This window comes from Ascaphus truei, chromosome 2 (genome assembly GCF_040206685.1).
Source record: "Ascaphus truei isolate aAscTru1 chromosome 2, aAscTru1.hap1, whole genome shotgun sequence".
In the NCBI taxonomy this organism is placed as follows: Eukaryota; Metazoa; Chordata; class Amphibia; order Anura; family Ascaphidae; genus Ascaphus; species Ascaphus truei.
In genome coordinates this window covers 8,553,179-8,568,322 of record NC_134484.1, presented here as the reverse complement: position 1 = coordinate 8,568,322, position 15,144 = coordinate 8,553,179, and the positions used below count along the sequence as shown (strand labels likewise).

Sequence of the window (15,144 nt, the reverse complement as noted above, 5' to 3'; positions counted from 1 at the left end):
GCGTGATGCTGAGATCGAGGCACTCAGGGAGGAGGTGCTCGATCTCGAAAAGCGGCTGTCTGTGGCAGGAGACCAATACCTGCAGAGTATGTACGTGGAGAGGAAGTGCACTCTCCGGGACTTGGAAGATCGGAGAGCTCGGGGGCGTATGTGCGATCCCGCATCAACTTCCTTCGAGAGATGGATCGCGGGTCGCGCCTCTTCTACGTGCTGGAGAAAAAGAGGGGAAACCGTAGACATATCACATGCCTGTTGGCAGAGGACGGTACCCCTCTGACTGACCCGGAGAGCATCCGGGACAGAACCCGGAGATTCTATGTAGATCTTTTCTCTCCGGAGTCCATCCAGCCAGATAAATGCAGGGTCTTATGGGAGGGGCTTCCCACGGTCAGTGAGGATGGAAGGGAGCCGCTTGAGTTACCTTTGACTCTGGCCGAGCTCTCTGAAGCCCTCAGTCTCATGTCCCACGGAAAAGCGCCGGGGCTAGACGGGCTGACTGTGGAGTTCTTCCGGTTTTTCTGGGAGATGCTTGGACCTGATTTCACCGAGGTCCTAGCCGAAGACCTTGAGATCGGTGAGATGCCACTTTCGTGTCGGCGGGCAATATTGTCTTTGCTGCCGAAGAAGGGGGATCTCCGTCAGATCTCTAATTGGCGACCGGTCTCACTGCTCAGCACGGACTATAAGATCGTAGCCAAAGCGCTTTCGCTGAGGCTCAAGTCCGTGCTGGCAGAGGTGATTCACCCCGACCAGTCCTATACTGTCCCGGGCCGGAGCATTAATGACAACATTTTTCTGGTCCGGGACCTGATGCACTACGTGCAGAGGACTGGTCTATCACTCGCCTTCCTGTCCCTAGATCAGGAGAAGGCGTTTGACAGAGTGGATCACCGTTACCTTATGCAGACCCTGCGGGCGTTTGGCTTCGGCCCACAATTTGTGGGCTTTCTCCAGATGCTGTACGCCTCTGCAGAGTGTCTGGTGAAGATCAACTGGTCCCTGACGGCACCTTTTGTGTTTGGTCGGGGAGTACGTCAAGGGTGCCCCCTGTCTGGGCAACTGTACGCGCTGGCCATTGAGCCCTTCCTCTGCCTACTGAGGAGGAGGCTCACCGGGCTGGTGCTGCGGGAGCCCGACATGCGAGTAGTCCTGTCGGGTTATGCCGATGACGTGCTCCACGTGGCCCAGGACCTAGATGATCTAGAGCGGGCACAAGCGTGCCAAGAGGTCTACACCGCGGCCTCTTCTGCTCGGATCAACTGGTCCAAGTGCTCCGGCATATTGGTGGGTCCCTTACAGGTGGACTCTTTGCCCCCCATGTTTCGGAATGTCTCGTGGGAGAGCGATACTCTCAAGTATCTGGGAGTCTACCTGTCTGCTGCGGAGGACCCGGCCCCGGAAAACTTCAGTGATCTTGAAGAACGGGTCATTGCTCGTCTGGGGTCATGGGTGTATCTGTCGAGAATGCTTTCCCTTAGGGGAAGGACCCTGGTGATCAACCAGCTGGTGGCCAGTCAGCTTTGGCACCGGCTGATAGCCATGGGTCCAACCCCCGAATTTATCAACAAGATCTAGAGGAGGTTGATGGATTTCCTCTGGATGGGGAAGCATTGGGTCTCTGCGGGAGTTGCGTGTCTCCCTTTGGAGGAGGGTGGACAGGGAGTGGTGTGTGTCCGCTCCCAGTTACACACTTTCCGCCTCCAGTACCTGCAGAGATACCTATTCGCAGATCCGTCTCCGCAATGGTGCCAGCTGGCGACCTTTTTCTTTCGCCAGCTGCGCAATATGAGGTATGACCGGCAACTTTTTTTCATCAGGCCCGAGGGTTTAGGTAGAAACCTCTCGGTGCTGCCGGCATACTACCGGGACTTACTGAAGGCCTGGAAACTGGTCTCCGCGACCAGGAAGGAACAGGCGGCGGGGGTTGATTTCCTCGCTGAGCCCCTGCTGTATAATCCGGCAGTGAGGGCTCGGATGTTGGACTCACCCTCTATTTGCCGCCGGCTAATCCTGGCGCAGGTGACCAGAGTCGGGGATCTCCTGGACTATGAGCAGCGGGACTGGGTAGGAGCAGAGGAGCTCGCGCCCCGGATGGGTCTGCTTACTGCCCGCGTCCCTCGTCGTTTGATCCAGGAGATTAAAGATGCCATCCACCCCGACTCACGCACCTTCATCGAGGGGGTTTTGCAGACCGGAGAGCCTTGTCAACCTATCAACATCAGCTCTCCGGATCTTTGCGTAGAACCCAAACCAAGGCAACCCCCTCGGGCTCCTATCTCCCCAAACCTCAGCAGGTTGGGGGATATGTCCCCGGCATGTTTTCGCGGCATGCCGAGGAAAGTCCTATATTCTCTGGTGCTCCATATAGTGCACTACCTCGCCCTTGTCACCCGCCCAGACACCATCTGGAGGCGGGTATTTTTTGGGAACGAGGGCGAGAGACCCCGGTGGAGAGAACTCTATTCAGCTTTGGTTCCCCGTCCCGCCGGGGATTTGAGTTGGAGGGTCCTCCACGGTGCACTGAGCACAGGAGAGTATTTGGCACACTTCACGGACTCCCCCGCCGCCTGTCCTTTCTGTGGCGAGCGGGAGTCCGTATTTCACATTTATTTGAGTTGCGCCAGACTGCAGCCCCTCTTGTCCTTCTTGAGGACCCTTCTCCTGCAGTTCTGGTTAAACTTCTCTCCTCATCATTTTATTTTTGGGTGCCCAGTGTCCCGAGACAATAAGCCTAGGGATCTCCTAGTCAACCTGCTCCTGGCAGTGGCTAAGGTAGCCATTTACAAGACCAGGAAGCAGCGTTTGGAGAGGGGGGTCCCAACGAACATCGTGGCAGTGTTCCGGGCACTGGTGCACTCCCGTATTCGGGCAGAGTTCACGTACGCCGAGTCCGCTGGGACGGTTTCGGAGTTTGCCTCCCAGTGGGCGTTAGGCGGGGTGCTCTGCTCGGTATCCCCCATCATGGGGTCTTCTGAGTTAACCCTTCTTTTTTAAGTGCATTTTTTACAGTGCACTTGTTGATTCCCTTATATATTTGTTTGACTGGTTTTTCTTTGTTCTACTTGGCAACAAGTAGAATTGCTGTTTAACTGAATTGGCCGGCTTCGCCGGCCAATCAATATTGAACCAGATCAAAATAGGCTGCCTCACTCACCTCAGCACTATCACCTGCTGCTGCGTCCCTCACCTCAGCACTATCACCTGCTGCTGCGTCCCTCACCTCAGCACTATCACCCGCTGCTGCAGGTTCACTTCGTTGACTCATTCAGAAAGCGGAAACCAGCACACACCATCAGGAAAAAGTTTATTTTACTGTGGGAGCTGCAAACTCACATTCGCCCCACTTTCATGGCCAATTTAACACGTGTGGCGATTGGCGACAGGGTTGCCCACCTCAGCTCTATAGCTTTTTGCTGCTGCTTTCCTTTGATGATTTCGCAGAATCAGAGGGCACTGATTGATGTGCCGAGTGGCTACCAGCAGACATGAGGTTCCTTGCTTGGTGTCACCCCATAGACTTCCACTTCACACAGCGTGAGCCACTCTTCGCGTCCAGGAATAACCACATTGACATAACGACCCACCATCCCGTTGCAGCAAAGAGTATTTTGGGGGTTTGAAATGTCGTTGATGGTTCCACATCTGGGGAAGAAGGAAAGAACAGGATATGTAAAGAACAGAAACAAATATTTGGCGTTACTAAGACATATTAAGGAAAGATAACTGAACTAATTCTATAAATATATGTTTGTACAGTACTGTATGTATGTATGTATGTATGTATGTATATATGCATTCAGGTTTTTTCTTTGCTATGTGTATACAGTATGTCTTATTATATTAGTCATTTCTCCTTCTCTATTTCCTTTTAACCTGTATGATCTTAACTATAAGTCTCAAAAGAATTCTGTAGGTGCTGCTGATAAATCCTTGGGAAAGGCCGCAGCGAGGTTCAAAAGGTTAATCTGCAATAAAATTGTAATTATATTAAGAGTGACCATTATTTAGATACAGTATTCCTTTCCATTTGTCCTCTAGTGCACCCAATAACAATACCGCCTGTCTGTATGCATATTATTACCGCCTGTCTGTATGCATATTATTACTGCCAGTCTGTATACATATTATTACTGCCAGTCTGTATGCATATTATTACCGCCTGTCTGTATGCATATTATTACTGCCAGTCTGTATGCATATTATTGCTGCCGCCTGTCTCTATGCATATTATTACTGCCTGTCTGTATGCATATTATTACTGCCAGTCTGTATGCATATTATTACTGCCTGTCTGTATGCATATTATTACTGCCTGTCTGTATGCATATTATTACTGCAGCCTGTCTGTATGCATATTAGTACTGCCTGTCTGTATGCATATTATTACTGCCAGTCTGTATGCATATTATTACTGCCTGTCTGTATGCATATTATTACTGCAGCCAGTCTGTATGCATATTAGTACTGCCTGTCTGTATGCATATTATTACCGCCTGTTTGTATGCATATTATTACTGCAGCCTGCCTGTATGCATATTATTACTGCCTGTCTGTATGCATATTATTACTGCCTGTCTGTATGCATATTAGTACTGCAGCCTGTCTGTATGCATATTATTACTGCCAGTCTGTATGCATATTATTACCGCCTGTTTGTATGCATATTATTACTGCCTGTCTGTATGCATATTATTACTGCCTGTCTGTATGCATATTATTACCGCCTGTTTGTATGCATATTATTACTGCCTGTCTGTATGCATATTATTACTGCCTGTCTGTATGCATATTATTACCGCCTGTCTGTATGCATATTATTACTGCAGCCTGTCTGTATGCATATTATTACCGCCTGTTTGTATGCATATTATTACTGCCTGTCTGTATGCATATTATTACTGCCTGTCTGTATGCATATTATTACCGCAAGTCTGTATGCATATTATTACTGCAGCCTGTCTGTATGCATATTATTACCGCCTGTCTGTATGCATATTATTACCGCCAGACTGTATGCATATTATTACCGCCTGTCTGTATGCATATTATTACCGCCTGTCTGTATGCATATTATTACTGCCAGTCTGTATGCATATTATTACTGCCTGTCTGTATGCATATTATTACTGCCAGTCTTTATGCATATTATTACCGCCTGTCTGTATGCATATTATTACTGCAGCCTGTCTGTATGCATATTATTACTGCCAGTCTTTATGCATATTATTACCGCCTCTCTGTGTGCATATTATTACCACCTGTCTGTATGCATATTATTACTGCCTGTCTGTATGCATATTATTACCGCCTGTCTGTATACATATTATTACTGCCTGTCTGTATGCATATTATTACAGCCTGTCTGTATGCATATTATTACGGCCTGTCTGTATGTATATTATTACCGCCTGTCTGTATGGATATTATTACTGCCTGTCTGTATGCATATTATTACCGCCTGTCTGTATGCATATTATTACCGCCTGTCTGTATGCATATTATTACCGCCTGTCTGTATGCATATTATTACCGCCTGTCTGTATGCATATTATTACCGCCTGTCTGTATGCATATTATTACCGCCTGTCTGTATGCATATTATTACCTCCTGTCTGTATGCATATTATTACCACCTGTCTGTATACATATTATTACCGCCTGTCTGTATGCATATTATTACCGCCTGTCTGTATGCATATTATTACCGCCTGTCTGTATGCATATTATTACTGCCTGTCTGTATGCATATTATTACCGCCTGTCTGTATGGATATTATTACCGCCTGTCTGTATGCATATTATTACCGCCTGTCTGTATACATATTATTACCGCCTGTCTGTATGCATATTATTACCGCCTGTCTGTATGCATATTATTACCGCCTGTCTGTATGCATATTATTACCTCCTGTCTGTATGCATATTATTACTGCAGCCTGTCTGTATGCATATTATTACCGCCTGTCTGTATGCATATTATTACTGTCTGTCTGTATGCATATTATTACCGCCTGTCTGTATGCATATTATTACCACCTGTCTGTATGCATATTATTACCGCCTGTCTGTATACATATTATTACCGCCTGTCTGTATGCATATTATTACAGCAGCCTGTCTGTATGCATATTATTACTGCAGCCTGTCTGTATGCATATTATTACTGCCTGTCTGTATGCATATTATTACTGCCTGTCTGTATGCATATTATTACTGCCTGTCTGTATGCATATTATTACTGCCTGTCTGTATACATATTATTACCGCCTGTCTGTATGCATATTATTACCGCCTGTCTGTATGTATATTATTACCGCCTGTCTGTATACATATTATTACTGCCTGTCTGTATGCATATTATTACAGCCTGTCTGTATGTATATTATTACCGCCTGTCTGTATGCATATTATTACTGCCTGTCTGTATACATATTATTACCGCCTGTCTGTATGCATATTATTACCGCCTGTCTGTATGTATATTATTACCGCCTGTCTGTATGCATATTATTACTGCGTGTCTGTATGCATATTATTACTGCAGCCTGTCTGTATGCATATTATTACCGCCTGTCTGTATGTATATTATTACCGCCTGTCTGTATGGATATTATTACCGCCTGTCTGTATGCATATTATTACCGCCTGTCTGTATGCATATTATTACCGTCTGTCTGTATGCATATTATTACCGCCTGTCTGTATGCATATTATTACCGCCTGTCTGTATGCATATTATTACCGCCTCTCTGTGTGCATATTATTACTGCCTGTCTGTATACATATTATTACTGCCTGTCTGTATGCATATTATTACTGCCTGTCTGTATGCATATTATTACCGCCTGTTTGTATGCATATTATTACTGCCTGTCTGTATGCATATTATTACTGCCTGTCTGTATGCATATTATTACCGCCTGTCTGTATGCATATTATTACTGCAGCCTGTCTGTATGCATATTATTACCGCCTGTTTGTATGCATATTATTACTGCCTGTCTGTATGCATATTATTACGGCCTGTCTGTATGCATATTATTACCGCCTGTCTGTATGCATATTATTACTGCCTGTCTGTATACATATTATTACCGCCTGTCTGTATGCATATTATTACCGCCTGTCTGTATGTATATTATTACCGCCTGTCTGTATGCATATTATTACTGCAGCCTGTCTGTATGCATATTATTACCGCCTGTCTGTATGTATATTATTACCGCCTGTCTGTATGGATATTATTACCGCCTGTCTGTATGCATATTATTACCGCCTGTCTGTATGCATATTATTACCGTCTGTCTGTATGCATATTATTACCGCCTGTCTGTATGCATATTATTACCGCCTGTCTGTATGCATATTATTACCGCCTCTCTGTGTGCATATTATTACTGCCTGTCTGTATACATATTATTACTGCCTGTCTGTATGCATATTATTACTGCAGCCTGTCTGTATGCATATTATTACCCCCTGTCTGTGTGCATATTATTACTGCCTGTCTGTATGCATATTATTACTGCAGCCTGTCTGTGTGCATATTATTACTGCCTGTCTGTGTGCATATTATTACTGCCTGTCTGTATGCATATTATTACCGCCTGTCTGTATGCATATTATTACCGCCTGTTTGTATGCATATTATTACTGCAGCCTGTCTGTATGCATATTATTACCTCCTGTCTGTATGGATATTATTACCGCCTGTCTGTGTGCATATTATTACCGCCTGTCTGTGTGCATATTATTACCGCCTGTCTGTGTGCATATTATTACCGCCTGTCTGTGTGCATATTATTACCGCCTGTCTGTGTGCATATTATTACCGCCTGTCTGTGTGCATATTATTACCGCCTGTCTGTGTGCATATTATTACCGCCTGTCTGTGTGCATATTATTACCGCCTGTCTGTGTGCATATTATTACCGCCTGCCTCTGTGCATATTATTACCGCCTGCCTGTGTGCATATTATTACCGCCTGCCTGTGTGCATATTATTACCGCCTGCCTGTGTGCATATTATTACCGCCTGCCTGTGTGCATATTATTACCGCCTGCCTGTGTGCATATTATTACCGCCTGCCTGTGTGCATATTATTACCGCCTGTCTGTGTGCATATTATTACCGCCTGTCTGTGTGCATATTATTACCGCCTGTCTGTGTGCATATTATTACCGCCTGTCTGTGTGCATATTATTACCGCCTGTCTGTGTGCATATTATTACCGCCTGTCTGTGTGCATATTATTACCGCCTGTCTGTATGCATATTATTACCGCCTGCCTGTATGCATATTATTACCGCCTGTCTGTATGCATATTATTACCGCCAGTCTGTATGCATATTATTACCGCCTGTTTGTATGCATATTATTACTGCAGCCTGTTTGTATGCATATTATTACTGCAGCCTGTCTGTATGCATATTATTACCGCCTGTTTGTATTCATATTATTACCGCCTGTCTGTGTGCATATTATTACCGCCTGTCTGTGTGCATATTATTACCGCCTGTCTGTGTGCATATTATTACCGCCTGTCTGTGTGCATATTATTACCGCCTGTCTGTGTGCATATTATTACCGCCTGTCTGTGTGCATATTATTACCGCCTGTCTGTGTGCATATTATTACCGCCTGTCTGTGTGCATATTATTACCGCCTGTCTGTGTGCATATTATTACCGCCTGTCTGTGTGCATATTATTACCGCCTGTCTGTGTGCATATTATTACCGCCTGTCTGTGTGCATATTATTACCGCCTGTCTGTATGCATATTATTACCGCCTGTCTGTATGCATATTATTACTGCCAGTCTGTATGCATATTATTACCGCCTGTTTGTATGCATATTATTACTGCAGCCTGTCTGTATGCATATTATTACTGCAGCCTGTCTGTATGCATATTATTACCGCCTGTCTGTGTGCATGTTATTACCGCCTGCCTGTATGCATATTATTACCGCCTGTCTGTATGCATACTATTATTACCGCCTGTCTGTATGCATATTATTACCGCCTGTCTGTATGCATATTATTACCGCCTGTCTGTATGCATATTATTACCGCCTGTCTGTGTGCATGTTATTACCGCCTGTCTGTGTGCATGTTATTACCGCCTGTCTGTGTGCATGTTATTACCGCCTGTCTGTGTGCATGTTATTACCGCCTGTCTGTGTGCATGTTATTACCGCCTGTCTGTGTGCATGTTATTACCGCCTGTCTGTGTGCATATTATTAACGCCTGTCTGTATGCATATTATTACCGCCTGTCTGTGTGCATGTTATTACCGCCTGTCTGTGTGCATGTTATTACCGCCTGTCTGTGTGCATGTTATTACCGCCTGTCTGTGTGCATGTTATTACCGCCTGTCTGTGTGCATGTTATTACCGCCTGCCTGTATGCATGTTATTACCGCCTGTCTGTATGCATATTATTACCGCCTGTCTGTATACATATTATTACTGCAGCCTGTCTGTATGCATATTATTACCGCCTGTCTGTATGCATATTATTACCGCCTGTCTGTATGCATATTATTACGGCCTGTCTGTATGCATATTATTACCGCCTGTCTGTATGCATATTATTACTGCAGCCCATGGGATATGTGGCATCTTCTATAACAAACTCTGTACAGTTTGATTCTTTAGCTAAAACAGTAATTGGTCCATTTCTGTACATGGAAGGTTTTTCTCTGTCTGTGTAATGGCGCTGTGATCACTGTGTGTAGCTGGTGGCAAAGGAGATAACCTGTATTAACATTTCTATTACCAATACACCTTTATCTTCATGGAGCCAATATAGAAAGTAGGACAAAGGAAGGAGCATGCTGGTACTCACACAGGGTTGTTTTTGTTTTCTGCAGAGTTTCCGACACGGACCTCGGCCCCTTTCAGACGCTCAGGGCAGCAGTCCTGCCTGTTCGTTATAACAATTGTATCTATCTTATAGCTCTGCTTCAGGTCCAGCTTCCACCAGGGACCTTTGTCATTGTTCGTGTGGGTGCAGGTTTGTGTAGAGAATACACCGTTTTTGTTGCCATCAATAGCTTTATCAGCAGTAGCAAATGGGGTGTAATTGGAGCTTTGACTGGCTTTTCCCGATGTTGCTAAATTTTGCGCTAAAAAAGAAAACCGGTTATTTTAGACTGGTAACTATTCCAACAGAAGACAGGCACACACACAAAATACACACGGAGCTGGGACTGATGTAGTAGCTTTATTGGTAAAGGACTTCAATTATTTTGTCCACAGCCCGGGAAACCCTTTTAATGATGGAATTCCATCTCTGTGGGATTATTTTTATATACAGAAAATCTTGTGATTAGCCAGAGTAGTCTTCTCCATCAGGAACTAGGACTAACTTTTGTAAGCATTTTATTTTAAAAGATCATTGATTTATCATCAGAGGGTCAAATATAGACTGCAATGCACCATTAATGTTCACAGTTAGCTGCATCAATATCAGTCACAAAAGTCCACCTCTGAATAAGTATAAAACAAAGAGAATCACCTGTGTAGTTGTAAGTATTTTGTTTAAACATGAAATAAATTCTGAGAGGGGATTTTAGAACCTACAGGTACATTTACTTGGTTCTTTGTTTGAAAATAAATGATGATGCCAGCATTCGCCAAACGGATAAATGTGTAGACCAATAGGTATTTGGTCAGTGTGAATTGTAGAGAATCCATGAATAAAAATGTATTTATTTTACCTAGAAAGATAATTAGATACTGTTGGCTTTAAAAGCAATTGTCTCATTCTATAAAAGTCATTTAACTTAACTAAATAATGTGATATTTTTGCATGCTATGCTAGGAGGTTAGTGCACTGTTACTACGTTTTCCACCGCACCAACCTCAATAAGATCTCCTCTTTAATGCCAAACCCTGAACACATCCGTCTGAATGTTCTTACCTCCTGGCTGAGGACTGCAGGACTGAGCCCACCCACCGACTGCGTAAGCAAACAGAAGCACGAGGAACTTCATCCTAATGTGAGGGAAATGGTCACATTTGTGACAGTTACTAAAACCAGAATGGTACAGGCATACCCCGCATTAACGTACGCAATGGGTCCGGAGCATGTATGTAAATCGAAAATGTACTTAAAGTGAAGCACTACCTTTTCCCCCACTTATCGATGCATGTACTGTACTGCAATCGTCCTATACGTACATAACTGATGTAAATAACACATGTGTAACAGGCTCTATAGTCTCCCCGCTTGCGCACAGCTTCGGTACAGGTAGGGAGCTGGTATTGCTGTTAAGGACGTGCTGACAGGCGCATGCGCGAGCTGCCGTTTGCCTATTGAGCGAGATGTACTTACTCGCGAGTGTACTTAAAGTGAGTGTACTTAAACCGGGGTATTCCTGTATATTTTACCTTTACCTTAATGCTGCATTTACACTACATACTGAAGACACACCATATTTGTATTAGTTTAAGTAACATTTATGGGTAATTATTTTTCTGAAAATATTACTATGTATAAGTTGAATTTAGACGCACAAAACCTGGACAAAATATCAGAAATATTTTATTTCCAGTGTTTTTCGATTAGGTATTAAAATTAAATTAAGAGGTGGAGGGGGGAGCAGAGAGAGGTTTTTTTTATTTTTCTTTGCACAATTTTTATTTATTTTATTTTTCATGCACAATGAATTACCATTTTTGGAAGGGGGGAGGGAGAGAATGGAGACACACACACACGGAGACACACACACACATACATACATACACACACACACACACAGAGCCCCGATCCAGCCAGGACAGCCGATCGCTCATGCTTGAAGAGTTGGTGACGTCACCGCTCTCAAGCATGAGCGCGGTCAGTGCCAGCGGGGCCGCAACCTAAAGGTTAACTTAGTCCGCGGGAATGGTTCATACCAACTTTAGTGAGATTGTTTGGAGATTAGGCTCTGATATACTTTGGCAATATGAATATACAAACCCTTCACCTGAGCAAAAATATCAGCTAATTTACAGGGGTGAGCAAACTTTTTATGCCGAGCCCTCCTTCTTATCCATGAAATTTCTCGGGCCCCCCCTGCCTGATGAAATCAAAATCACATGACGTCAGCGCACGTGAGCTGGTTCAGCCAATGAGGGCGAACCAGCTTTGTGACGCGTCCGCCACGCTCCCACCACGCAAGTTCACAAGTCGCTTGGGCTGCAGGCCTGCGCGCAGGCGTATACTAGTATGGGATCACTGTTTATTTTATTGTTTGCTGGCATCTGGTAATATGTTTTTTTTTTTTCTGGTGCACTATGGCAGTCCATTTGAGGGGGGCATTCATCCACTTCTTTGCTACCTCCCTTCCCTCTCCCCCCCCCCCCTTTTTTCCTTCTCCCATTTGCTTTCCCCATGTTCATCCACTCCTACCTACCAGTATTATGTATTATTTATTTATTCCCCTTTTAAATGTTGTCCAGGGATCAGGGATCCCAATAACCCAACTCAAGGGGGGTATTGATGGATCTTCCATGCTGATCAATACTTCAAAGTGACCCCCTGGGGGGGGAGGGATATTTGTCTAATAGCGTCCCCATTTATGCTGTATTGTTAATCTCTCTCTCCCCTCTCCCCCAGTCTCTCCCTCTCCCAGTATTTCTCACTCCCCCTCCAGTGTCTCTCTATCCCTCCCCTAAGTGTGTCTCCCTGCCGCCACTCTCTTTCCCTCCCCCCAGTGTGTCTCTCTTTCTCCCTCCCTAGTCTCTCTCCCTCGCCCAGTGTCTCTCTCTCTCCCTCCCCCATTGTCTCTCTCACTCTCCCATTGTCTCTCTCCCTCCAGCCAGTGTCTCTGCCCCTACCCCCAATATGTCTCTCACCCATGTCTCTCTTTCACCCTCCCCCTCCATAACATACTTTCACCCTCCCTCCCCCCTCTCCATGTCACAATGTCACACACACCATCCCCCTCTCTCCATGTCACACTGTCACACACTCACCCTCCCTCCCCCCTCTCCATGTCAAACTGTCACCCTCCCTCCCCCCTCTCCATGTCACACTGTCACCCACCCCCCCTCTCCATGTCACACTGTCACACACTCCCCCTCTCTCCCCCCTCTCCATGTCACACTGTCACCCTCCCTCCCCCTCTCCATGTCATACTGTCACACACTCACCCTCCCCCCTCTCCATGTCACACTGTCTCCCTCCCTCCCCCTCTCCATGTCACATTGTCACACTCCCCCTCCCTCCCCCTCTCCATGTCACACTGTCTCACACACCCTCCCTCCTCTCCATGTCACACTGTCACACACACCCTCCCTCCTCTTTATGTCACACTGTCACACACTCACCCTCCCTCCCCCCTCTCCATGTCACACTGTCACACACACCCTCCCTCCTCTCCATGTCACACTGTCACACACACACCCTCCCTCCTCTCCATGTCACACTGTCACACACACACCCTCCCTCCTCTCCATGTCACACTGTCACACACACCCTCCCTCCTCTCCATGTCACACTGTCACACACACACCCTCCCTCCTCTCCATATCACACTGTCACACACTCCCCCTCCCCCTCTCCATTTCACACACTCACCCTCCCTACCTCCATGTCACACTGTCACACACTCACCCTCCCTCCCCTCTCTCCGTTACACTGTCACACTCCCCCTCCCCACCTGCATGTCACACTCTCACACACTCACCCTCCCTCCATGTCACACTGTCACACACTCACCCTCCCTCCCCTCTCTCCATCACACTGTCACACTCCCCCTCCCCACCTGCATGTCACACTCTCACACACTCACCCTCCCTTCCCTCTCTCCATGTCACACTGTCACACTCACCCTCCCTCCATGTCACACTGTCACACACACACCCTCCCTCCCCCTCTCCATGTCACACTGTCACACACTCCCCCTCCCTCTCTCCATGTCACACTGTCACACACTCCCCCTCCCCCTCTCCATGTCACACTGTCACACACACCCTCCCCTCTCCATGTCACACACTCTCCCTCCCTCCATGTCACACTGTAACACACTCCCCCTCCCTCTCTCCATGTCACACTGTCACACTCCCCTTCCCTCTCTCCATGTCACACTGTCACACTCCCCCTCCCCCTCTCCATGTCACACTGTCACACACTCACCCTCCCCTCTCCATGTCACACTCACCCTCCCTCCATGTCACACTGTCACACACTCACCTTCCCTCCCTCCCTCCCTCCATGTCACACTGTCACACACTCACCCTCCCCTCTCCATGTCCACTCACCCTCCCTCCCTCCATGTCACACTGTCACACACTCACCTTCCCTCCCTCCCTCCATGTCACACTGTCACACACTCACCCTCCCTCCCCTCTCTCCATGTCACAGTGTCACACTCCCCCTCCCCCTCTCCATGTCACACTGTCACACACTCACCTTCCCTCCCCCCTCTCCATGTCACACACTCACCCTCCCTCCCCTCTCTCCATGTCACACTGTCACACACCCTCCCTCCTCTCCATGTCACACTGTCACACACACCCTCCCTCCTCTCCATGTCACACTGTCACACACTCACCCTCCCTCCCCTTCTCCATGTCACACTGTCACACACATCCTCCCTCCTCTCCATGTCACACTGTCACACACACACCCTCCCTCCTCTCCATGTCACACTGTCACACACACCCTCCCTCCTCTCCATGTCACACTGTCACACACACCCTCCCTCCTCTCCATGTCACACTGTCACACACACCCTCCCTCCTCTCTATATCACACTGTCACACACTCCCCCTCCCCCTCTCCATTTCACACACTCACCCTCACTCCCTCCATGTCACACTGTCACACACTCACCCTCCCTCCCCTCTCTCCATCACACTGTCACACTCCCCCTCCCCACCTGCATGTCACACTCTCAAACACTCACCCTCCCTTCCCTCTCTCCATGTCACACTGTCACACTCACCCTCCCTCCATGTCACACTGTCACACACACACCCTCCCTCCCCCTCTCCATGTCACACTGTCACACACTCCCCCTCCCTCTCTCCATGTCACACTGTCACACACTCACCCTCCCCCTCTCCATGTCACACTGTCACACACTCACCCTCCCCTCTCCATGTCACACACCCTCCCTCCCTCCATGTCACACTGTCACACACTCCCCC

At 46.8% G+C, this 15,144-nt stretch overlaps 1 protein-coding gene across 2 annotated transcripts in view; it reads right to left on the bottom strand.

Annotated features, from left to right (window-relative positions):
* Nucleotides 1–3,287: 3,287 nt before the first annotated feature.
* The window catches only part of LOC142475500 (fucolectin-6-like), a 406,232-nt gene continuing 394,375 nt past the window's right edge, over nt 3,288–15,144 (bottom strand). The window contains exons 2-4 of one of the 2 annotated variants that reach the window (XM_075581357.1): nt 10,928–11,003; nt 9,851–10,130; nt 3,288–3,642 (exon numbers count right to left, since the gene is read on the bottom strand). In XM_075581357.1, the coding sequence (XP_075437472.1) occupies nt 3,474–3,642; nt 9,851–10,130; nt 10,928–11,000 (522 nt within the window). In that variant the 5' untranslated portion in view covers nt 11,001–11,003 and the 3' untranslated portion in view covers nt 3,288–3,473. The remainder of the gene's footprint in view (nt 3,643–9,850; nt 10,131–10,927; nt 11,004–15,144) is intronic. The other variant, XM_075581354.1, reaches the window with a different exon arrangement.